This window comes from Oncorhynchus gorbuscha, linkage group LG13 (genome assembly GCF_021184085.1).
Source record: "Oncorhynchus gorbuscha isolate QuinsamMale2020 ecotype Even-year linkage group LG13, OgorEven_v1.0, whole genome shotgun sequence".
Taxonomy (NCBI): Eukaryota; Metazoa; Chordata; class Actinopteri; order Salmoniformes; family Salmonidae; genus Oncorhynchus; species Oncorhynchus gorbuscha.
In genome coordinates this window covers 58788923-58814162 of record NC_060185.1, presented here as the reverse complement: position 1 = coordinate 58814162, position 25240 = coordinate 58788923, and the positions used below count along the sequence as shown (strand labels likewise).

The 25240-nt window shown below is 41.3% G+C and overlaps 1 protein-coding gene across 2 annotated transcripts; it reads right to left on the bottom strand.

Annotated features, from left to right (window-relative positions):
• Positions 1 to 1862: 1862 nt before the first annotated feature.
• LOC123993203 (flocculation protein FLO11-like) lies at positions 1863 to 12105 on the bottom strand. Of its 2 annotated transcripts, none has more exons than XM_046295090.1 (5): positions 11728 to 12105; positions 11388 to 11453; positions 11219 to 11282; positions 9320 to 9520; positions 1863 to 3783 (listed from the first exon to the last, which is right to left on the bottom strand). In XM_046295090.1, the coding sequence occupies exons 1-5, from the start codon at positions 11930 to 11932 to the stop codon at positions 2502 to 2504; spliced, it is 1818 nt and encodes a 605-aa protein (XP_046151046.1). In that variant the 5' UTR covers positions 11933 to 12105; the 3' UTR covers positions 1863 to 2501. The 2 variants fall into 2 exon arrangements, with proteins under 2 accessions (XP_046151046.1, XP_046151045.1); XM_046295089.1 differs by having other exon boundaries at positions 1864 to 3783; positions 11388 to 11498.
• Between the last annotated feature and the right edge of the window lie 13135 nt (positions 12106 to 25240).

The following is a 25240-nucleotide window of genomic DNA, read 5'->3' as shown; positions in this document are numbered from 1 at the left end:
GCGAGCTGAAGAGCGGAGAATTGAGGAAATTAATGCGAGCCCAGGTGTTATGGCTAGGAAAGTTGGGGCTTCTGAGGGCGGACTTTGCATTTATTGGCCCGTTGGGCGTGTTTTTAGTTTTCTTCAGGTGACTCCTCATAGTATGTTATACCGAGTGACCAACTGAAAGGGAACCTTGAGTTACTCATAGGCAGTTTCTGGCTCTAATTCCATAGTATGGTATATACAGTTGAAGTCGCAAGTTTGCATACACTTAGGTTGGAGTCATTAGAACTCATTTTTCAACCACTCCACAAATTTATTGTTAACAAACTATAGTTTTGGCAAGTCGGTTAGGACATCTACTTTGTGCATGACACAGCAAATTATTCAAAAAATTGTTTACAGACAGATTATTTCAATTATAATTAACTGTATCACAATTCCAGTGAATCAGAAGTTTACATACATTAAGTTGACTGTGCCTTTAATCAGCTTGGAAAATTCCATAAAATGGTGTCAAGGCTTTAGAAGCTTCTGATAGCCTAATTGACATCATTTGAGTCAATTGGAGGTGTACCTGTGGATATATTTCATGGTCTACCTTCAAACTCAGTGCCTCTTTGCTTGACATCATGGGGAAATTAAAAGAAATCAGCCAGGACCTCAGAAAACAAATGTTGACCTCCAAAAGTCTGGTTCATCCTTGGGAGCAATTTCCAAACGCCTGTACAAACAATAGTATGCAAGTATAAATACCATGAGCCCATGCAGCCGTCATAACACTCAGGAAGGAGATGCATTCTGTCTCCTACAGATGAACGTACTTTGGTGTGAGAAGTGCAAATCAATCCCAGAACAACAGCAAAGGACCTTGTGAAGATGCTGGAGGAAACCGGCACAAAAGTATCTATATCCACAGTAAAAACGAGTCCTATATCGACATAACCTGAAAGGCCACTCAGCAAGGAAGAAGCCACTGCTCCGAACTGCCATAAACATCCAGGCTACGGTTTGCTACTGCACATGGGGACAAAGATCCTACATTTTGTAGAAATGTCCTCTGGACTGATGAAACAAAAATATAACAATGGTCATAATGACCACAGTTATGTTTGGAGGAAAAATGGGTAGGCTTGCAAGACGAAGAACACCATCCCAACTGTGAAGCACGGGGGTGGCAGCATCATGTTGTGGCGTGCTTTGATGCAAGAGGGACTGGTGAAGCAACATCTCCAGACATCATTCGGGAAGTTAAAGTTTGGTCGCAAATGGGCTTTCCAAATGGACAATGACCCCAAGCTTACTTCCAAAGTTGTGGCAAAATGGTTTAAGAACAACAAAATCAAGGTATTGGGGTGGCCATCACAAAGCCCTGACCTCAATCCCATAGAAAATTTGTGGGCAGAACTGAAAAAGCGTGTGTGAGCAAGGAGGCCTTTACAAACCTGACTCAGTTACACCAGCTCTGTCAGGAGGAATGGGTCAAAATTCACCCAACTTATTGTGGGAAGCTTGTTGAAGGCTACCCAAAACTTTTGACCCAAGTTAAACAATTTAAAGGCAATGCTACCAAATACTAATTGAGTGTATGTAAACTTCTGACCCACTGGGAATGTGATGAAAGAAATAAAAGCTTAAATAAATCATTCTCTCTACTATTATTCTGACATTTCACATTCTTAAAATAAAGTGGTGATGCTAACTCATCTAAGACAGTGAACTTTTACTAGGATTAAATGTCAGGGAAATGTGAAAAACTGAGTTTAAATGTATTTGGCTAACGTGTATGTGAACTTCCGACTTCAACTCTATAGAACAGTGGAGGCTGCTGAGGGGAGGTCGGCTCATAATAATGGCTGGAATGGAGTACATGGAATGTTATAAAACACATGGAAACCACATGTTTGATACCATTCCATTTATTCCGTTCCATCCATTACTATGATCCATCCTCCCCTCAGCAGCCCCCGCTGATGTAGAAGAGTTAGAGATCGGACTGACAATAAATTAGAATACACAGATATTACCCGTTATTTGCTGTTGGTCGATTTACACTGTGGTGTAGTTGATTGTTGTTGGGGTTAAAGTTGATTGCTGTAAAATGCAGTCTGTGAGCAGTGTTTTCAAAAAAAGTGCACTTGTAGATGGAGGCCTGGGCTTGCACTGTCTGTTGATAATAGAAGTAGTACTGTAGCAGTGCTGTTAGCCACATTATGCAAGCCTTTAAGATCAATACATCTGGATATAAGGTGCCAGTGCTTAGCTAACCACAACTTGTCTATATCAATGAATAAATCACAGCCTTGCTGGTACACCCCGCCGTTTTAAAGCCATGTCAAGGTCTAGTTGTTTCCAGACAGCCTGTCTCAGTCTCGTATAGTTCAGTTTTGGCATGGCCTGGTTCGGTTTACCTCCGTAGTATTGCAATATATCCGTTTGTCACAGTTGGGTGTGGCCAGTCTTTCCCCCTCCCCCATCCCAGCGTGTCCTCTCTATCTCTCTTTCTCTCTCTCTCTCTTTCACCACTTGTGCTGACTGTGCACTGATCTCTTCTCCTCCAGAGACACACCCTCCTCTTGGCTGACCCGACAGTCCTGTATGTCCTCCATCTCCACCTCATCATCCTTCCCTTTCTCTGGGGTGCTCTGAGCCACAGCAGGGTCCTCCTCTTCCTCCTCCTTCATTAACTCAGCCGTACGCACCACATAGAACTCCATCTGACTGTCCGGGCTGGCTTTGACTATGGTAACACTCCCCACCTCCAGCTTGTCCTCTAAAGGGCCTCCGCTGGTGGGGGAGATCTTGACGGAGGTTGAGGTGGGGGAGACTTTCACAGGAACAGCAGTGGGAGAAACTTTGTCAGCCCTGACAGTAGCAAGGCTCTCAAACTTGTCCTCTGGCCCTTTCGTGGTGGGTGAGGTTTCGTCCACCTTGACAAAAGTAGTAGTATTCTTTAGAATGCTACGGGGTAGAGTGGTGGGGGACACCATTAAGGGGGTAGGGGCAGGAGAGACATTTAACGGGCTAGAGGAAGGAAACACTTTTCTGGACGACTGGCCAGGGGAGACTTGTATGGGGAAAGGGGTAGGAGAAACATTTAAATGAGTAGGGGAGGGGGACATATTTCTGGAGGACAGGTCAGGTGAGACATTCAAGAGGTTAGTGGTTGGAGAGGCTTGTACAGGGGTAGGGGTAAGAGAGACATTTAATGCGCTAAGACTAGGGTTGTTATACGAACCTTGGGTAAGGGGTAATATCTCAGGGGTCATGGGGGTGACTTGTACTGGGGTGGTGGTGGGGGAATCTTGCATTGGGGGTGTTAGAGGGGAGACGCCTCTTGGACTCGTGTTGGCAGAGACTGGTATGGGACTCTCTGTGGGGGACACTACAAAAGTGACCCTAGTAGGGTACATTTTAACAGGAGCCATCTCAGTGTCGTCAGGTGCACCAGAGTCCAGGCTGGGCTGGGATGACAGGATCTTCACAGGGCTGGAGGTCTGCACTGGAGCAGTGAAGAGGGGTTCCTCTTCTACCATGGGCTGGCTCAGTGGCACTTTGGCCCCCACTGGATCACTACCTATGCGTGGGGAGAACAGAACCAGACTCTTCTTCCGCTTGGCCACGATGGGAACCACACCGTTGGTGCTGTCCGTTTTGACGTCTTTGAACATGCTCCGCAGGTTGTACCCCTCCTTCCTCTGGGGGTCGTCCTCATCCCCCTTCTCACTATCCAGAGCCTCTGATTGGTCTAACTGGTCGCCAGACCCCTGATCCTTTTTGTCCATGTGGGTGACTCGGAACCTGTAGGTATACGGACCTCTATTAAGTACATTATTACGATAAGGACATTACATAGCATAACTGTACACATGTAAAGTACTTAAACACAAACACAAAGGCCTCTGAATCCTCATAATCCTAAATCCTAAACCCCCTAGAGTTGAATGAGCACAATAAAAACAAAAACATCAAAATCTGTCAGTTTAAGCTAGAGATATCAGCATCTGCGGTGGAAGGTGGCAGATCGGTGTCTATCAGACCAGGACACATCCCGGAAATCGGTATTTTCGAACACATACACTACATGACCAAAAGTATGTGGACACCTGGTCCTGCTAGTCTAACATCTCATTCTAAAATCATAGGCATTAATATGGAGTTGGTCCCCCTTTGCTGCTATAACAGCCTCCACTCTTCTGGGAAGGCCTTCCATGAGATGTAGTAACATTGCTGCAGGGACTTGCTTCCATTCAGCCACAAGAGCATTGGTGAGGTCGGGCACTGATGTTGGGCGACTTAGGCCTGGCTTGCAGTCGGCATTCCAATTCATCCCAAAGGTGTTTGATGGGGTTGAGGTCAGGGCTCTGTGCAGACTAGTCAAGTTCTTCCACACCAATCTCTACAAACCATTTTTGGATGGACCTCGCTTTGTACATGGGGGCATTGTCATGCTGAAACAGGAAAGGGCCTTCCCCAAACTGTTGCCACAAAGTTGGAAGCACAGAATCATCTAGAATGTCATTTTATTCTGTAGCGTTAAGATTTCCCTTCACTGGAACTAAGCCCCAGACCATTATTCCTCCTCCCCCAAACTTGACAAACTTTACAAATTTTACGGCGAGCTCTACACCACTCCAGCCTATGTTTGGCATTGCACATGGTGATCTTAGGCTTGTGTTCGGCTGCTAGGCCATGGAAAACTATTTCCTGAAGCTCCCTATGAACAGTTCTTGTGCTGATGTTGCTTCCAGAGCAGTGGTCTAAAGTACTTAAGTAAAATTACTTTAAAGTACTACTTAAGTCGTTTTTTGTGGGTATCTGTATTTTACTATTGATATTTTTGACAACTTTTACTTCACTACATTCCTAAGGAAAATAATGTACATTTTACTCCATACATTTTCCCTGACACCCAAAAGTACTTAGTTACAATTTGAAAGCTTAGCAGGACTGGAAAATGGTCCAATTCACACACTTATCAAGAGAATATCCCTGGTCATCTCTCCTGCCTCTGATTTGATGGACTAAACATAAATTATTTATTTGTCAATTACAGTGCATTCAGAAAGTATTCAGACCCCTTCCCTTTTACCATATTTTGTTACATTACAGCATTATTCTAAAATGTATTAAATACATGTTTTTCCTCATCAATGTACACATGGTACCTCATAATGACAAAGCAAAAGGTTTTTAGAAATTGTTGCAAATGTATTAACATTTTTAAACAGAAATACCTTATTTATATAAGAACGTTTTGCTATGAGACTCAAACTTGAGCTTAGGTGAATCCTGTTTTCATTGATCCTCCTTGAGATGTTTTTACAACTTGATTGGAGTGCACATGTGGTAAATTTAATTAATTGGACATGATTTGGAAAGGCACACACCTGTCTATATATGGTCCCACAGTTGACAGTGTATGTTAGAGCAAAAACCAAGCAATGAGGTCAAACAAATTGTCCGTAGAGCTCCGAAACAGGATTGGTTTTAGGCACAGATCTGGGGAAGGGTACCAAATGATGTCTGTAGCATTGAAGGACCCCAAGAACAGAGTTGCCTACATCATTCATAAATAGAAGATGTTTGGAACCACCAAGACTTTTCCTAGAGCTGGCTGCCCGGCCAAACTACGTATTCGGGGGAGAAGGGCCTTGGTCAGGGAGGTGACCAATAACCTGACTCTAACAGAACTCCAGAATTCCTCTGTGGAGATGGAAGAACCTTCCAGAAGGAAAACCATCTCTACACCACTCCACCAATCAGACATGTATGGTCAGACGAAAACCACTCCTCATTAAAAGGCGCATGGCAGCCCACTTGGAATTTGCCAAAAGGCACCTAAAGGACTCTCAGACCATGGAGAAACAAGTTTCTCTGGTTTGATGAAACCAACTCTTTGGCCTGAATACCAAGTGTCACATCTGGAGGAAACCTGGCACCATGCCTACGGTGAAGCATGGTGGTGACAGCATCATGCTGTGGGGAACAGGATCGAGGGAAAGATGAACAGAGCAAAGTACTTAGAGATCCTTGATGAAAACCTGCTCCAGAGCACTCAGGACCTCAGACTGGGGCAAAGGTTCACCTTCCAACAGGACAACAACCTTATGCACACAGCCAAGACAACGCAGTAGTGGCTCCGGAAGAAGTCTCTAAAAGCCCTTGAGTGGCCAGTGTGTGGCCCGGACTTGAACCCGATCAAACATCTCTGGAGAGACCTGAAAATAGCTGTGCAGCGACACTTCCCATCCAACCTGACAGAGCTTGAGAGGACCTGCAGAGAAGAATGGGAGAAACTCCCCAAATACAGGTTTGCCAAGCTTGTAGCGTCATACCCAAGAAGACTTGAGGTTGTAATTGCTGGCAAAGGTGCTTCAACAAAGTACTAAGTAAAGGGTCTGAATACTTATGTACATTTTATATTTCAGTTTTTTTTAATACATTTGCAAAAACGTCAAACTTTTTTGCTTTGTCATTATGGGGTATTGTGTGTAGATTTATGAGGAAAAAACAATTTAATCAATTTTAAAATAAGGCTGTAACATAACAAAATGGGGAAAATGTCAAAGGGTCTGAATACTTTCCAAATGCACTGAGTGCTGGAGTATTACCCTGGTTATCCGTAATAATTTTTCTTAATGGTGCAGTCTGGTTTGCGTAATATAAGGAATTTGAAATGAGTTATACTTTTACTTTTGATACTTAAGTATATTATAGCAATTACATTTACTTTTGATACTTAAATACATTTAAAACAAAATACTTTTAGACTTTTACTCAAGTAGTATTTTACTCGATGACTTTCACTTTTACTTGAGTCATTTTCTATTTAGGTACCTTTACTTTTACTCAAGTATGACAATTGGATACTTTTCCCACCACTGTTCAAGAGGCCGTTTGGAACTCGGTAGTGAGTGTTGCAACCGAGGACAGATGATTTTTACTCTCTATTTAAGCGCAATAGCACTTGGCGGTCCCGTTCTGTGAGTTTGTGTGGCCTACCACTTTGCGGCTGAGCCGTTGTTGATTCTAGACGTTTTCACTTCACTATGACAGCACTTACAGTTGACCGGGGCAGCTTTAGCAGGGCAGAAATCTGATGAATTGACTTGTTGGAAAGGTGGCATCCTGTGACGGTGCCACGTTGAAAGTCAGTGAGCTCTTCCTTAAGGTCATTCTACTGTCTGTCAATGTTTGTCTATGGAGATTGCATTGCTGTGTTCTCAATTTTATACACCTGTCAGCAGCGGGTGTGGCTGAAATAGTTAAATTCACTCATTTGAAGGGGTCTCCACATACTTTTGTGTATATATTGTACATGTCGGTTGTTTTGCTCTAATATGCTCACAAGACTCATCTGAAGATAGCCTGGTACCAGTTTAAAAAAAATTGAAGTATATATGAAAGTAGTTTCAGTGGTGTAAAAGTACTTGAAAGTACTACTTAAGTAGTTTTTTGGGGTATCTGTACTTTACTATTTATATTTCTGACTACTTTTACTTCACTACATTCCTAAATTATATTTTAGTGTTGGATCGTGCTCCAAGCTATCCGTAAATTAAAAGAACAAGCAAATGAGGCTGTCTGGTTTGCTTAACATAAGTAATTTTACATTATTTATACACTGCTCAAAAAATAAAGGGAACACTAAAATAACACATCCTAGATCTGAATGAATGAAATATTCTTATTAAATACTTTTTCTTTACATAGTTGAATGTGCTGACAACAAAATCACACAAAAATCAAATTATCAACTCATGGAGGTCTGGATTTGGAGTTATACTCAAAATTAAAGTGGAAAACCACACTACAGGCTGATTCAACTTTGATGTAATATTCTTAAAACAAGTCAAAATGAGGCTCAGTAGTGTGTGTGGCCTCCACGTGCCTATATGACCTTCCTACAATGCTTGGGCAAGCTCCTGATGAGGTGGCGGAAGTTCTCCTGAGGGATCTCCTCCCAGACCTGGACTAAAGCATCCACCAACTCCTGGACAGTCTGTGGTGCAACGTGGCGTTGGTGGATGGAGCGAGACATGATGTCCCAGATGTGCTCAATTGGATTCAGGTTTTGGGAACGGGCGGGCCAGTCCATAGCATCAATGCCTTCCTCTTGCAGGAACTGCTGACACACTCCAGCCACATGAGGTCTAGCATTGTCTTGCATTAGGAGGAACCAAGGGCCAACTGCACCAGCATATGGTCTCACAAGGGGTCTGAGGATCTCATCTCGGTACCTAATGGCAGTCAGGCTACCTCTGGCGAGCACATGGAGAGCTGTGCGGCCCCCCAAAGAAATGCCACCCCACACCTTGACTGACCCACCGCCAAACCGGTCATGCTGGAGGATGTTGCAGGCAGCAGAACGTTCTCCACGGCGTCTCCAGACTATCACGTCTATCACATGTTCTCAGTGTGAACCTGCTTTCATCTATGAAGAGCACAGGGCGCCAGTGGCGAATTTGCCAATCTTGGTGTTCTCTGGCAAATGCCAAACGTCCTGTACGGTGTTGGGCTGTAGGCACAACCCCCACCTGTGGACGTCGGGCCCTCATTCCACCCTCATGGAGTCTGTTTCTGACCGTTTGAGCAGACACATGCACATTTGTGGCCTGCTGGAGGTAATTTGTGACCAAAACATCAGCCAGGAAGCATAGGAACTGAGAAGTGGTCTGTGGTTACCACCTGCAGAACCACTCCTTTATTGGGGGTGTCTTGGTAATTACCTATAATTTCCACCTGTTGTCTATTCCATTTGCACAACAGCATGTGCAATTTATTGTCAATCAGTGTTGCTTCCTAAGTGGACAGTTTGATTTCACAGAAGTGTGATTGACTTGGAGTTACATTGTGTTGTTTAAGTGTTCCCTTTATTTTTTTGAGCAGTGTACTTAAGTATACTTGGCTACACTCTTACTTGGCTACACTCTACACTCCTCTGTGGAAGGGGTTCTACTTGGAACCCAAAAGAGTTCTACCTGGAACCAAAAGGGTGCTATCTTCAACCTAAAATGTTTTTTTTGGCTGTCCCCACAGGAGAACCCTTTGAGGAAACCTTTTTTGATTCCAGCTAGAACCCTTTTGGTTCCAGGTAGAACTCTTTTGGATTCCATGTAGAAACCTTTCCACAGAGGGTTCTACATGGAACCCAAAAGGGTTCTACCTGGAACATTTACATTTACATTTAAGTCATTTAGCAGACGCTCCAGACAGGGTTCTTCTATAAGGACAGCCGAATAACCCTATTGGAGCACTTTTTCTAAGACTGTAAATAAATAAATATGAATGTATTGTGTTGTCAAATATTAGTGAGCAGTCCAGTGTGACTCACCTTCCCACAGCGAACACAGTGGACTCTCTCCTCTCTCCCGGCGTTCTCGGCTTAATGGTCCGAGGTACACGGCTCCGGCGTCGGGCCTTCTTGGAGCGCCCTTGCACACAGAGCGTGCAGGACTTGTGGTCAAGCTGGGCTCCAGAGTGCACGGTGTGGTGATGAGGTGGAATACCCCCCAGGCTCTCTTTGCGCAGTAACCTTTCGGAAAGACAAAGAAGGAATCACTCTGTCATATGTATTTTCCATTCAAACACACTGAACCATAAAACCCTGACTAAGCAAAAACATCCAAAGCCAAAGACACTTTTCCAAGAAGCAGCTGCCGGTTTATAGCATATTTATTGGAATCTGTCTGTGAAATATGAATCTCTAGTGTGATCTAGTGTCCCTTGGTTCCCGACTCTGACCGCCTCTGTCCGTGACCTCCCTCCCATCAGGACTACAGCGTCCCTGGGGAGGTGTCTGTAGCTGTGCTGAAGCTGGATAAGAGAGGAGAGTGTGGGAAGAATACGAATGGTTGGCCAACGAATGCCACAGCCCTGTAGGCTGCTATCAGTCTGAGCACTAGCTTGGCAAACAGGCAGGAACACTAAAACACTCAACCTAGAGGTGCCAAATAAGAATCTGGATTGAATTAAAAAGCATAAATCAGTTTTCCTTTCTCTAGTACGCTAGTAGCACATCACAGCTATATTATCACAGCACATCACTGGGTCGGAGTTTCTCTCAAATGCCCTCGATCATCTCAACCTAGAATGCTTTATATGCAGTGGTGGAAAAAGTATCCAATTGATTAAAAGTAAAGATACCTTAATAGAAAATAACTCACGTAGAAGTCATCCAGTAAAATACTACTTGAGTAAAAGTCTAAAATGTAATTATGTAAATGATTTTCTTTAGGAATGTAGTGAAGTAAAAGTAAAAGTTGTCCAAAAATATAAATAGTAAAGTACAGATACCCCAAAAAACTACTTTAGTAGTACCTTAGTGTTTTTACTTAAGTACTTTACACCACTGTTTATTTATATGGATGTGGGTAGTAGTAGAATAAATGTTTTCTCTTGTTCTGTATCTTCCTCAAATGCTTTATATGGATGTGAGCAACACTTTGTTGGCATACAGTTATAGTATAATATGTTGAGAGGCTATTTGTGTTTTGCTTCAGAACACAGCAGTAAAGATCAGACCCCATAATAGAGCTGCGGATGCAGCAGGGCAACAATAAGCCAGTTGGCCCTATGGGACAGGCAGCCCAAGGTAAGAGACACTGACTGCATACACAGCTGTCTACAGGGACAGAGGGGCTGGGCACGCCACTGTAAAGCTACCATCTGGTCCCAGGATAAATACAAGCTACACACAATACACTTTATCCAGACTCAGTCTGAATACTACAGGCACAGTGAAATGTACACCCATTATTGTGGCCTCTCTGAAAACTCCACACCCTAAAGAAGGAGGGAAAAACCTGTAGTATAGTACACCGAGTACAGAAGACCTACATTTGAACTATATGTATTATGTACCACATAAAGACTGGTTTGTTTAAGTGCTAAAAGGAACTAGGACTGTATTACTTGAGAGAGTTGGTGATCTTAGGAAGTAAGATGCTTGTTTACCTTAGCTCTGCACACTAAAAGACTTTCACCAAGGGTGATAATACAACCATGGAGTAATGCCAGTCAGATAAACTAAACATCATGTAAATCAATGTTTTATATCTAAAAGAGGCTTAATGTTTGAACAAGCTATGCTTACATTTTATGAATCAAAACAGTTTACATTTTAAGTGTACTTATTTTCAGTATATTTTTAAGACAAGGTGAATGTGAATCCACTTACATTACTAATAGATAGCATAACCAAATCAAAAAAGTTGGTATTAGCTATACATACGTAGGATCATGATGTTCACAAGTATCCTGTTTTCCTAGCATCTCCTTGAAGGCTTCCATGTTGGCTAGAAGGCAAAACAGAACACAAAAAATATCCATTTATTTTAAAGTGTAATTCCTAAGGTATTGACAAAATCTAGTATCTATTGTGTTGTTTCTCGAGTTACTACCTTCATTTTCAATGATGCACTTCAGGATTTGTTCAACAGTGTCTTGATGGTCCTCTTCTTCATCATCTGTAATACATGAAAGATTGTCTGGCGAAGCAGCTTGCCCCCAAGCTTGCTCCGTCATCATTCGAGATTATTAAAGGAAATTCTCAATGTTGTCGACCTTAACCCTGTTTTAACCATTTTTAAAAGGAGCTTATTTATGTTTGTGTGAATCAACCGAAAAAAAAATTGTTAACTTCTTCAAGCCATATCCCCGATCCTGACATCAATGGATAGATCAAAGCCAATATATAAAACTCTTTCTGACAGATCCTTGTTTTCCGTGGTAGATACTTACCATTCTTGTCTGGTCCCAGTTTCTGCTCACACTCCTCCTCATCTTCATCTTCCTCCTCCCCTGTCCTGCAGCGGTAGCCCTTCTTCTTCAGAAGGTGGCAGACCAGGAAACCCAGGAGGCCCGTGATGAAGAAGAAGAAAACCAGGAGGAAGATCATGTATGGGGGAGGGGGTTCACCCACTGTCGATGCCTCCAGGTCCGTCATCTCTCAGCAGTCTTCACTCACCCTCTATCTGTACCGTAGTCCTAAATAGGCAATGGGCACATACATATGTACTGTCAGTGATGAAACCTTGAAGGGGGTCCCCCACCACACTTAACAGACGTCAACTGTTGATCCATTCAGCAGCATTGATGGGCTTGCGTGCGTGGTCTTGTCTGGCCATCTGAGCCTCCTGTGTGGAATAGATACCCCCACCCTCAGCTTCCGTGCGTACCGCTGGCTAAAGCCAACTTTATCTATCTCAGCAGGCAGAGCTGGGCCAGTGGGTACACACCCTCTGTTTTTTCACTGGGCATCTTAACCAACACAAACACACTGTGCTAAATTCCACAGGCCAAGGAGTGAGGTATTCATCGGTGACTCATTAATTCAAATTCCGTTGTATGGTACTTGATAGGTTGTAAAACCCGGCCAGCAAAATAACTCAATGTTTGTACTACAATGTTATTTTTAAAGTTGTGAATTAAAGTTTGAAGCTTCTGCTTACAGAGGAAGTTGGTCAATATTTTGGTCCATATTTTTTATTACAGAGTGCCTAGACACAACCACCTTAAAGCCCATCACTCCAGCAGTTCAGGCAGTTCCCCAGCAGCAGTAGAATTCTTGTGTCCCTCTAAAGAAAAAAAGTACATTCCCTTCTGCCTACTCTCCCAGCCTGACATTTTTACAATATGTGGGTGGAATTGGAAATGTATGGCAACTAATGTTTCTGTGAAATGTACAGTCTATCTGTCCCTCTAAATCATGCCACTTACTGATAAGGCTGTCACTAGTCTAGTGCCACAGTCACAAGAGGACCAGTCCTGTATACAGCTGACATGTTCTGTCAGACTTACATCAATTGATTATAGATTCTCAGTAAATCTGTTGAATTACAATGAGGTAATTTGCAGTAAACATTGAATTTGCAGCAAAAAAAATGACAGGAAAGGACACGAGCAAACTGAAATATGGGGCAGAATATCTCTGCATCAGCAAAAGCACAGATAATCTTGAGGTGACTCAGCAATATAATGCACTCCATCAGGAACACACACATTGATGACACTGCAGCAACATACTGTGTTTTTCCCTGTCACTGACAGCAAGCTCTGCACTAATAACACTGCAAATGGCATTTTTAAGAATAGCATTAAAAAAACGTGATTCAATTGAGCCAACAATTTTTATCTGTGATGCCTGCTGCTGTTTATTTGTGATGCCTGCTGTTGTTTATTTGTGATGCCTGCTGTTGTTTATTTGTGATGCCTGCTGTTGTTTATTTGTGATGCCTGCTGTTGTTTATTTGTGATGCCTGCTGTTGTTTATTTGTGATGCCTGCTGTTGTTTATTTGTGATGCCTGCTGTTTTCCCTTTTATTTCCTAAAGATTCATATCATTTCAAACTAGCTACAAATTGGCCATTTGAATTTCATAGATGAGTATCATATCAAATATATATATATATATATATATATATATATATATATATATATATATATATATATATATATATATATATATATATATATATATATATATATATATTTTTAACCTTTATTTAACTAGGCAAGTCAGTTAAGAACAAATTCTTATTTTCAATGACGGCCTAGGAACAGTGGGTTAACTGCCTGTTCAGTCACCATGGCTGACTGTTTCCACATTCTGACTCCTTCAGTGACATACATGACCTTTTGAATATCAACTTCTTTTCAGATAACCTTTACTATAACTTAAACTGTGAAGAATGCACAGCGGTGCAGTAAATGTTTTTGGGGAGGGTAAGTGTTTAGGGGCATATTTGCATTACTGCATCATCAACATAGATTGTCTCAGTTCAAGTTCAAGTCTAGGGCTACACAAGTGACCTTGAGCTCAGTGATGACTACCTGACCTGCTGTTACTAATCCTATTACAAAAAAACACTACAGCTACATGCTTACATAATTCACTATAAACTAAAGACCGGCAATGTACAGTCAAGACAGCTATTAGGCAATAGCCACTAACTAGCATGTTGGTTAGGCGGGTGACAGAAGGTGAGCCCTTGAAAAAATCATGAAGAATTTTGATCAATGGATACATTTAACCTATTTAAGATCTTTCCACGCATTGTTATGGAAACACTGTAGTTTACTTCAAGTTTGTTTAGATTTTGTAAAGACTTTAATCATTATTATTTAGTAAGAACACCTTTATTCACTGATTATAGTGCATCCTTTGTCAGACAGCATTTAGGAATGTTCAAGTTCAACTTTTGTACTATCCTTTTAAACATAAATAGTGAAGTCCGTTAATAAATTGTGACGTGAGCGGCGGTGGCCCATGACTGCAACAGTAGCCTTGAAGACCCAGAACAGAGTGACCATGACCATCCCGCAGTGCACTCGATATTTTACAAGTTTTGGGCGGCCTCGTTGCCCACAATGGCACATCTGCCCTTGGCTTTGTAAATGCGCTAGTTTAGCTACGACACGCACACATATGATGGAATTTTGACAATGACAAATGTGACAAAACAAGATATTCGTTCTGAGTCTAGTCTGAGTCGGAACTTGACCGAGAATGCACTTGAGTGTATGATACGCTCCATCATCCTGACTAAAACAGGCGCTCTTCCATAATTAATCAATGACACAATGCTGCGCCAAATCACAAATATATATATATTAATTCTAATAATATCATTGCATAGTAATACTGTATCTATCGATGAGCATAACAACATAGTCGCAATTCGTTTGCTGCATCATACGTTCCCCAGGTTCGCTTGCTGATTTGAACATCCCACCCGCCCATCGACAACCTATAATAAAACATCCCCCTTGATCATTATTTAACGAGCCCTACTCACGTTATTTCCGAAACATTAGGAACCCCTAGTAAATGTGGATGCTATCCCCATAGGTGTGTGATCTCCTGTAGTAAGTCTTTTGAGGTGCGCTTGTTGTCTGACTGAACGAGAGCTGCTCTGGAGTAAACCGAAGGGACGAGATTCGTTATTTAAAGGGAAAATTATTATTTAAAGGGAAAATAACCCGTGTTTTTTTTTATTATTTTGTAGCCAGATTTTTGGACTGTTATATTTGAACAATTCATCCAATTGGTCCAATTAATCTAGGCTAACCATTAAATCATTTTAAACGATTATTATAGTAGTCCTGTTAAAACTACAAACTACACAAATTAGGGTTAACTAGAATTAGATGTTGATACTTGAAGAACACCCTCTTAGAAAAAAATAATAGCTGGACAGGTTCACACATGGCATGATTAAACCAAAGTGACATCAAACATGAGTTTTATCAGCACCTTGCATTATCCACATTAAAAGGGGGAACATTTGGATAACCAGAGGATATAGGCTACTGTCTGTGAGGTAGGTCTATATAGGCCTACCTCACATACAGTCAAAGTTGCCAATAATCAGAATAATTCTAGAGATTTGATTTGATTTGAGTGCTTTGCTCAACCATTGATGAATTGATCAATCCTACCCTTGCAAACCTATATGAACTTTCCTTGCAATCTAGATGTGATGAGTTTGCTGCATATTTCAGAGATAAGGTAGCAAACATTTGGCTAGGTATCAGTCAATCAAGACCCGATGAGAAGTTTGATGATATGTGCCCCAGTCTGTCACGCAAAGGCACTATGGAGTTATTTTCCCTGGTTGACACAGACATACTCAGGAAAGTGATATCACAACTTAAGCCTTCTACCTGCCTTCTCCATCCTATCACCACCACCTTCTTCAAAACAGTTTTTAATTGCATATCTAAAGAAATTAAATCTATTGTTAATCACTCGCCACTGCACTAAAAACTGGTATGGTGAACCTAGGTACCTATTATTGGAGCCAATGCACAGAGGCAGAATCTGGCCGCACATTTTGACAAGCAATAAAGATAAAACTCCAGGTTAAAAAAAATCACACATTAGGAATGTGACCAAATAGATTTTTACCACCTGAGGAACATTATCAAGGTGCGGCCATTTCTATCTCAGGCTGATACAGAGAGACTCATCCATGCTTTTATTAGAAGCAGACTTGACTACTGTAATTCTCTCCTGTCTGGTCTACCCAGAAAGCCATTGGTAAATTGCAAAACATATAGACCAAGAACGAGACGGAGAGCACAAATTACACTGGTTTTAAAGTCTCTGCATTGGCTGCCTGTGAGTTTTATAATTCATTTTAAGATTCTTCTATTGGTTTTTAAATCAAACCATGATTGTGCACACTGATACATATCAGTCATGCTTTTGAGTTATGTACCCAGTAGGTCCATCAGGTCCCTTGGCCTTTTCACTATTACAATGCTTAGGACTAAGAGGCTTGGAAAGGCTGCCTTTAGTTACTATGCCCCCTGCCTCCTGAATAGCCTGCCAGAGAACTCTAAGAGGGGCAGAAACTTTGGGCATATTTAAAAGAGATCTTAAAACACACCTTTTTAGCTTTGCTTTTCCTTAGGGTGCTTTTCAGTCTTTCAGTTTTTGTTATTATTATTTTGTTTTTATTCTCTGTCTGTTGTTTTTTATTAATATTTTCTTCCTGTGATGCACGTTGTGTTGCGTACATGTCTGAAATTTGCAATATAAATAATGCTGGATATGATTTGATCTGACCTCTCATTGGCTAGAATGGTCCCACCTGATCTCACCACATCCCTGCCTGCCTGCCTTCCATCTTTGAGGCCATGTCGGTCACTTGACTATCTTGTGAATTTAATTGACAGTCTTTGATGAGTGATGAGACGCGGAGAACTGTTGGAAAATGTGCGGGTAAATTGCGTGGGTCGTTTGTAGAAAAGGAATTAGAGGAATTGTTATCATCAGCAGTGGCGATGCAGTGGCGATGAAATAGCAATCTCACTTTCTCTTTCTCTCTCTCAATTCAATTCAAGGGGCTTTATTGGCATGGGAAACATATGTTAACATTGCCAAAGCAAGTGAAGTAGATAATATACAAAAGTGAAATAAACAATAAAATGAACAGTAAACATTACACTCACAGAAGTTCAAAAGAATAAAGACATGACAAATGTCATATTATGTATGTATACAGTCTCCCTCTCTCTCTCCCCCCACTTTCAGTCTGTATATTTGCATTATGTCCTGCTACCATGTCCCCAAAGGCAAGGTATTGATATCACTGATGAATAGATGTTTATCTATGTTTAATAAAACTGAATTGTTGATTAATAAGAACCTGAGTTGTCTCTGTTATTATTCCCGGTATGGGATTTCCATCCTTGAATAAATGATCTGACTGCCAATCAGCTGCCCCCTGTGTCTTCACCTTAGAAGCGCACTTGCTGTGAGACTTGTGTTAAGATAAACTTATTGGAGAGAGAAAGGTATGTGAAGTCTTAGTGACTGATTAACATAGTTAGAATAGCTAGGAAATATGATTGTATTGGATTTATTACCTGCCATTACAATTGACTTTTATATAATGGGAAACATTATAGATTTTTGGTTGATAGACAAGTCTGAGACTGCTCACTTTGAGGTACTTGACACATAGAGATAGATAGAGGACTCAAGTGCCCAAAATCCTGTATTAGCATGGGCTGCGCCAATGAGGACTTTCACCATTTTGAAGTAGCAGAAGGACAATTCCTCTAATACCTTTTCTTCAAACGACCCACACAATCCCAACATCCTATTCTAACCACCTCTTGCCGGCTTTGTATTCATGTTACCTGATGTATTTGCTGTACAATATGATCTTGTTGCCATCTAACACACATTCAAATGTCATAAATCAACACTGCAGATCTCTTCCTGTCCTCTGCCGTGCCTTGATTCCCTATTACTGCATTGTCGGAACTAGAAGCACAAGCATTTCGCTACACTCGTATTAACATCTGCTAACCATGTGTATGTGACAAATAAAATTTGATTTGATTTACTGTTGATGATATCTGGAAATGTGCATGTACACCCTGGCCCATCTACAGTTGCTAGCACCAATTCTGACTTGTGCTCTGATATCTGCTTCACTGATTTCTGCTCTCGTAAAAGCTTGGGTTTTCCACAAGTTAACACTAGAAGCTTATTACCAAAAACTGATAATTGAAAGTGTGGGTTCACAGCTCCAATCCAGATGTGTTGGTCATTACTGAGACGTGGTTAAGGAAGAGTGTTTTGAATACTGATGTTAACATTTCTGCTTATAACCTTTGAGGGGAGTGGCAATCTTCACCAAGGATCACCTTCAGTGCATGGCTGTCTCCACCAAGTCTGTCCCCAAACAATTCGATGTTTTGGTTTTAAGCATTAAACTTTCAAATAGCTCTTTGTTTACTGTTGTTGAGTGCTATCGTCCTCCATCAGCACCAGCCTGTACCCCACCTGCCCTAAGCTCTCTCCTGGCCTCTTACACTAAGTCTGAATTTGTCCTGCTAGGTGACCTAAACTGGGACATACATAAACCACCTGACCAAGTCGTAAAGCAATGGGACTCCCTAAATCTTTCTCAGATTATTACCAATCCCACAAGGTATGACTCCAAACACCCAGAAAAGGTGACTCTCCTTGAATTTATCCTCACAAATAATCCTGATAGGTATCAGTCTGGTGTTTTCTGTAATGACCTTAGTGATCACTGTTTAACAGTCTGTGTTCGTAATGGCTGCTCAATGAAATAACAAGTCCTGAATTGTCATAGACGCTTGCTAAAAAACTTTCATGGGCAAGCCTTCATTCATGACCTGCCCTCTGTAAAATGCTATCGATTCAGCTTGAAGGTGATATGCCAGAGTTGAAAACATCTCTGCTGTTTATCTGCATTTGAAAACATACTTAGGATGTCCCAATAACCATGAACTAATTTGTTATAATGAAATGTTTATACAATGTCTTTTTATATACAGTACCAGTCAAAAGTTTGGACAAACCTACTCATGCAATGGTTTTTCTGTATTTTTACATTGTAGAATAAAATAAAATAAAATATCAAGTAATCAGAAAAGCAAGACAGCTAGTCCGGGAAAGATTTCAGGAAATATTCACAGCATGTGTTTGCGGGAAAAATAAGAGGAGGAGGTAGACTTGAAATATCAGCAAAATGCTACCAGTCAATCTGTGATATGACCAGCATTTCATCATCCTAAAGAGAATGGTAATCCCTTTCATTGTCCTCATCATCTCCCTCTGTGGTTGTGTGGGAGGCTGTGTGACTATAGGTGTGATCCTCTGCTGCCCCTCATGGCTGAGGCATGTAGCGCAGGTACTTCCTTTCTGAGGGTAGCTCTTTGGTGTAGACCCCTGCAGGGAACATGGCTGCTTCTGTCGAAGCTTGGACCTTCTTTTAAAAAATATTTTCAGTGGTATTGTTAACAAACACTCCCCATAAAGAAAATTAGAATTAAAGACAGGTTCAACCCCTGGTTCGACCGTGATCTTGCAGAGTTACTCCACCTCAAGAATTGCATTTGGCGATGCATACTCAGGCTGACTAGCTCTCGTTCACAAATGAGAAATAAATGCACTCAGGCTATCCGGTAGGCCAAAGTTAGTTACTTTAAGGAGCAGTTCTCTCTCTGTGGGTCTAACCCCAAGACGTTCTGGAAAATGGTTAAAGACCTGGAGAATAAACCCTAATCACAGCTTCCCATGTCCATTAAAACTTCTTCGGGATAGGGGGCAGCATTTTCACTTTTGGATAAATAGCGTCCCCAAATTCAACTGCCTGCTACTCATCCCCAGAATATAAGATATGCATATCATTAGTAGATTTGGATAGAAAACACTCTGAAGGTTCTAAAACTGTTTGAATCATGTCTATGAGTATAACAGAACTTATATAGCAGGCAAAACCCTGAGGACAAACCATTCTGATTTTATTTTTTAGGTCACTGTCTATTCAATTCTACGCAGTTGTGTGATTTTCTAAGGGACTTGTTTGCAGTTCCTACCGCTTCCACTGGATGTCACCAGTCTTTAGAAATTAGTTGAGGTTATTCCTTTGTGTAATGAAGAAGTACGGACATCTTGAACAAGTGTCACGTCATGTGTACTGTTTGATAGAGGAGCAAGACCAGAAAGCATGCTTGAGTTTGTTGTCTTCCTGTATTGAACACAGATCATCCCGTCTTCAATTTGATTGATTATTTATGTTTAAAAATACCTAAAGTTGAATTACAAAAGTAGTTTGAAATGTTTTGGCAAAGTTTACAGGTAACTTTTGAGATATTTTGTAGTGACGTTGGTCAAGTTGGAACCAGTGTTGTTCTGGATCAAACCGCCAAATAAAATGACATTTTGGATATATATGGAAGGAATTAATCAAACAAAAGAAGCTCGTTCAAAGGTAAGGTATGATTTATATTTTATTACTGCATTTTGTGTCGTGCCTGCAGGGTTGAAATATGCTATTCTCTCATTGTTTACTGTTGTGCTATCATCAGATAATAGCATCTTATGCTTTTGCCGAAAAGCCTTTTTGAAATCTGACATGTTGGTTGGATTCACAACGAGTGTAGCTTATATCTTACATGTGTGATTTAATGAAAGTTTGATTTTTATAGTATTTTATTTGAATTTGGCGCTCTGCATTTTCCCTGGCTACCTATCCCAGAGTGTTTTTAATGATAATGATGTGGTTGTTACTGACAAGAAGCACATGGCTGAGCTCTTTAATCACCACTTCATTAATGCAGGATTCCTATTTGACTCAGCCATGCCTCCTTACCCATCCAACATTTCCTCATCTTCCACCCCTTCCAATGAGACTAGCCCTGATGCTCCTCCCTCTTTTTCCCCTGCCCCTCTACAAAGTTTCTCCCTGCTGGCAGTCACTGAGTCCGAGATGCTAAAGGAGCTCCTTAAACTTGACCCCCAAAAAACATCTGGGTCAGATGGTTTAGAGCCTTTCTTCTTTAAGGTTGCTGCCCCTATCATCGCCAAGCCTATCTCTGACCTTTTTAACCTGTCTCTCCTCTCTGGCGAGGTTCCCATTGCTTGGAAGGCAGCCACGGTTCATCCTCTATTTAAAGGTGAGATCAAGCTGATCCTAACTGTTATATGCCAATTTCTATTTAGCCCTGTTTCAAAAGTGTTGGAAAAACTTGTCAATAATCAACTGACTGGCTTTCTTGATCTCTATATTATTCTCTCTGGTATGCAATCTGGTTTCCGCTCAGGTTATGGATGTGTCACTGCAACATAAAAGGTCCTCAATCATGTCACCATTGCCCTTGATTCTAAGCAATGTTGTGCTGCTATTTTTATTGACTTGGCCAAAGCTTTTGATATGGTAGACCATTCCATTCTTGTGGGCCGGCTAATGAGTATTGGTGTCTCTGAGAGGGCCATGTCCTGGTTTTCTAACTAACTCTCTCAAAGAGTGCAGTGTATAAAGTCAGAACATCTGCTGACTCAGCCACTGCCTGTCACTAAGGGAGTACCCCAAGGCTTAATCCTAGGCCTCACGCTCTTCTCAATTTACATGAACAACATAGCTCAGGCAGTAGGAAGCTCTCTCATACATTTATATTCAGATGATACCGTCTTATACTCAGCTGGACCTTCCCCAGATTTTTGTGTTAAATGCTCTACAACAAAGCTTTCTTCGTGTCCAACAAGCTTTCTCTGCCTTTAACCTTGTTCTGAACTCCTCCAAAACAAAGGTCATGTGGTTTGGTAAGAAGAATGCCCCTTTCCCCACAGGTGGGATTACTAATTCTGAGGGTTTAGAGCTTGAGGTAGAACCCTCATACAAGTACATGGGAGTATGGCTAGACGGTACACTGTCCTTTTCTCAGCACATATCAAATCTGCAAGCTAAAGTTAATGGAGAAGTAATTTATAGATCGGCAGGCAAGGGTGCTCTCGAGCGGCTAGATGTTCTTTACCATTCGGCCATCAGATTTGCCACAAATGCTCCTTATAGGACACATCACTGCACTCTATACTCCTCTGTAAACTGGTCATCTCTGTATACCCGTCGCAAGACCCACTGGTTGATGCTTATTTATAAAACCCTCTTAGGCCTCACTCCCCCTATCTGAGATATCTACTGCAGCCCTCATCTTCCACATACAACACCCGTTCTGCCAGTCACATTCTGTTAAATGTCTCCAAAGCATACACATCCCTGGGTTGCTCGTCTTTTCAGTTCGCTGCAGCTAGCAACAGGAACGTGCTGCAACAAACACTCAAACTGGACAGTTTTATCTCAATCGCTTCATTTTATCTCAATCGCTTCACTCAATCATGGACACTCTTACTGACAGTTGTGGCAGCTTTGTGTGATGTATTGTTGTCTCTACCTTCTTGCCATTTGTGCTGTCTGTGCCCAATAATGTTTGTACCATATTCTGCCGCTGCCATGTTGTGTTGCTACCATGTTGTTGTCATGTTGTGTTGCTACCATGCTGTGTTGTCATGTGGTGCTGCCATGCTATGTTGTTGTCTTTGGTCTCTCTTTATGTAGTGTTTTGTTGTCTCTCTTGTCATTATGTGTGTATTGTCCTATATTATTATTGTAATTTTAAAAAATCCCAGCCTCCGTCCCCACAGGAGGCCTTTTGCCTTGTGGTATGCCATCATTGTCAATAAGAATTTGTTCTTAACTAGAGCACTCTCTCTGAGGTGAATTACCTCAGACCGCTGAAGTGGTCAGGTAATAAACGTACATAGACATTTCATCTGTGAAGGCACAGCAAGTATGGGTGCTGCAGCCCAATATGGCGAATGTAGTATGGGCAAGTGGGTGTGTCGAAAGGATTGGGTGTATGGAAAGCGAATCAGCTAATTGGACAGATTTGATTAAACTTAAGACCATTCTGCGTGGCTGATTAGACTGCACGATGAATCGATAAACCAGTGAGCAGTGCACCAGTGTTGTATCAACGTGCCTGTCGACCTGAGGTGCTTTCTATTGGTCAGCTGTTTCACGGTCGTGAAGCCGGCAGTAGTTAACGTGGCCATTGTTTTACTCTCCCACAATTTTATTTCAAGTAGGATAGCAGCCTACACAATAAATAAGTAATATCAATAATTTTTTTATATTTATTTTTTATTTTTTTATTGAACCTTTATTTAACTAGGCAAATCAGTAAAGAACAAATTCTTATTTACAATGACGGCCTACCCCGGCCAAACTCTAAACCGGACGACGCTGGGCCAATTGTGCGCCGCCCTATGGAACTCCCAATCACGTCCGGTTGTGATAAAGCCTGGAATCTAATCAGGGTCTGTAGTGATGCCTCTAGCACTGAGATGCAGTGCCTTAGGCCACTGCACCACTCGGGAGCCATGAATAAAAAAAATAAACACTGAAAATAATGTCTGAGGTTAACACAGGTTTAAATTATTTTATATGTTTTGTTCTATGAGATAATATCAGTCAGTTATGAAGCCTTATGTCCTTGTTTTGATTACATAAATGCTTCAAAATTCACAAAATGTGACATTAGCTGAAGACTATCTCATAGAACAAAATGTGTAACATCTCCGTCCTAAAAGTGTGTTAACCACAGACCTTATTTTTAGCGTTTATCCAAAACCCTCATTATGGTGTCTTATTGTAGGCACTAAGTCCGCCATGGTTAGTTGAGCAAAATTGAATGAATCAGCTAATTTATCATATTTGTTGCCACTCAATACCGTTTTGCGTGGCTGATTGGGCTGCACTACGAGTCGATAGTAAGCCTGCTACCAGTGCTCCAGTGTTGTGCCTGCTGACTTGAAGTGCTTCCTACTGGCTATCATGGTTGTGTTGCCGGCAGTAGCTAATGTGGCAATTTCTTTCTCAAACATTGCTTCATTTCAAGTAGGAAAGCATCCTACATAAGAAATAACTAATATTGATAACCATCTAGATGTCACCTTGATACATACTGTACATACCAGTGGAGGCTGCTGAGGAGAGGACGGCTCATAATAATGGCTGGAACGGAATAATGGAATGGTACCTTTCAACTTATTCCTCTCCAGCCATTACCACATGCCTGTCCTCTCCAATTAAGGTGCCACCAACCTCCTGTGATACATACAGTCTACTATTCAGTGGGGGGAGGGGAATGAACAGCAACAACACCGGGACACAGTGGCCTCTACTGCCACTTGACAAGCACTACTGTCCGGCAATGGCGTGGGAAGTAGCCATTATCAGGGAGACAGTCACAGTAAGCACACACATACAACGCATGAAGCAAAAGTACACCCATCATCAATACTTATATAAAAAATAAACAATAGTCAGTTTTATAACTGAAAATCTACAATTATTCGAGAAAAACGAAGTGAAATACGATTTACCCATGATACATTGCGGTTTTGATGCTCTCGAACATGGCCACGGCCTACTGTTAATTTTCAACAGAGAGGAAGAACCGAAGTGAGACGTTTTAATTTGTGACAAAATCTGTCCATGAAAATAAACCCAGGAAGTGAGATTTGTTGTTGTCGTTGGTCAATGAGATACAAAAAAATGGTATTGCTAATTTGCTATGTGAGGTTTATTTGATCTAATATAATTTTTGTAATGATTAGGATGTTATGAATGCACTGACATAAGTGGACGCACGTGGCATTTCGGCAAATTACCCCACACAAACAACGTTGTATGGAGTGACTGTTGTCATAGAGATAGAGGGAGGACTAGATAGAGGATCATGGACTCGTTTTAGCATGGACATTGCCATTGAGGGCTTCCACTATTATAAAGTAATCAACTCGGTGGGGATTCCTATGAGCTTAGAGCAATCAGCCAATTAAGAAAATGTACTACTTTAAAATCGAAAGATAGCCTTAATGGCACTGTCACAGACGCTTTAATGACACAGATACAAAGATGAGTCCTCTATCTCTAGATGGATTCCAGCTTTTGTGAAATTTACATCAAAAGTTGATTTTTTTGTTGTTGTTGCTTTTTAGCTAACTATAACCCTAAACCATTTTCCTAACCTTAACCTATTTCTCAGAACCTGCCACATGAATTCTCATAAACCTGCTATGAAAAGTCAATTCTGACAAAAGCTGGAACCCTTCTAGCCATGCTACTGCCCCTGGTTATGACTAGAAGCTATCCAGCTTTTGTCAAATTAATGTCAAAAGTTGATTATTTTGCATTTAAGCTAACCCTAACTGTTTTCCTAACCTTAAACTAATTGTTCTAACCTGCTACATTAATTATCCTAACCAGCTTCGAAAATTCTCACCTGCTACAAAAAGTAAAATCTGGAACACTTGTCACTTTAATAATGTTTACATATTTTGCACTACTCATCTCATATGTATATACTGTATTATATTCTACTGTATTTTAGTCTATGACGCTCCAACATTGCTCATCCA

Excerpts from the sequence above, each read along its gene's own strand:
- LOC123993203 (XM_046295089.1), bottom strand. The coding sequence starts at position 11,932 with ATGACGGACCTGGAGGCATCGACAGTGGGTGAACCCCCTCCCCCATAC. Across the intron at positions 11,283-11,387 it reads GTGCATCATTGAAAATGAAG|CCAACATGGAAGCCTTCAAG; the intron begins GTAGTAACTCGA and ends TTTGCCTTCTAG. Across the intron at positions 9,521-11,218 it reads TGTGAACATCATGATCCTAC|GTTACTGCGCAAAGAGAGCC; the intron begins GTATGTATAGCT and ends TCTTTCCGAAAG.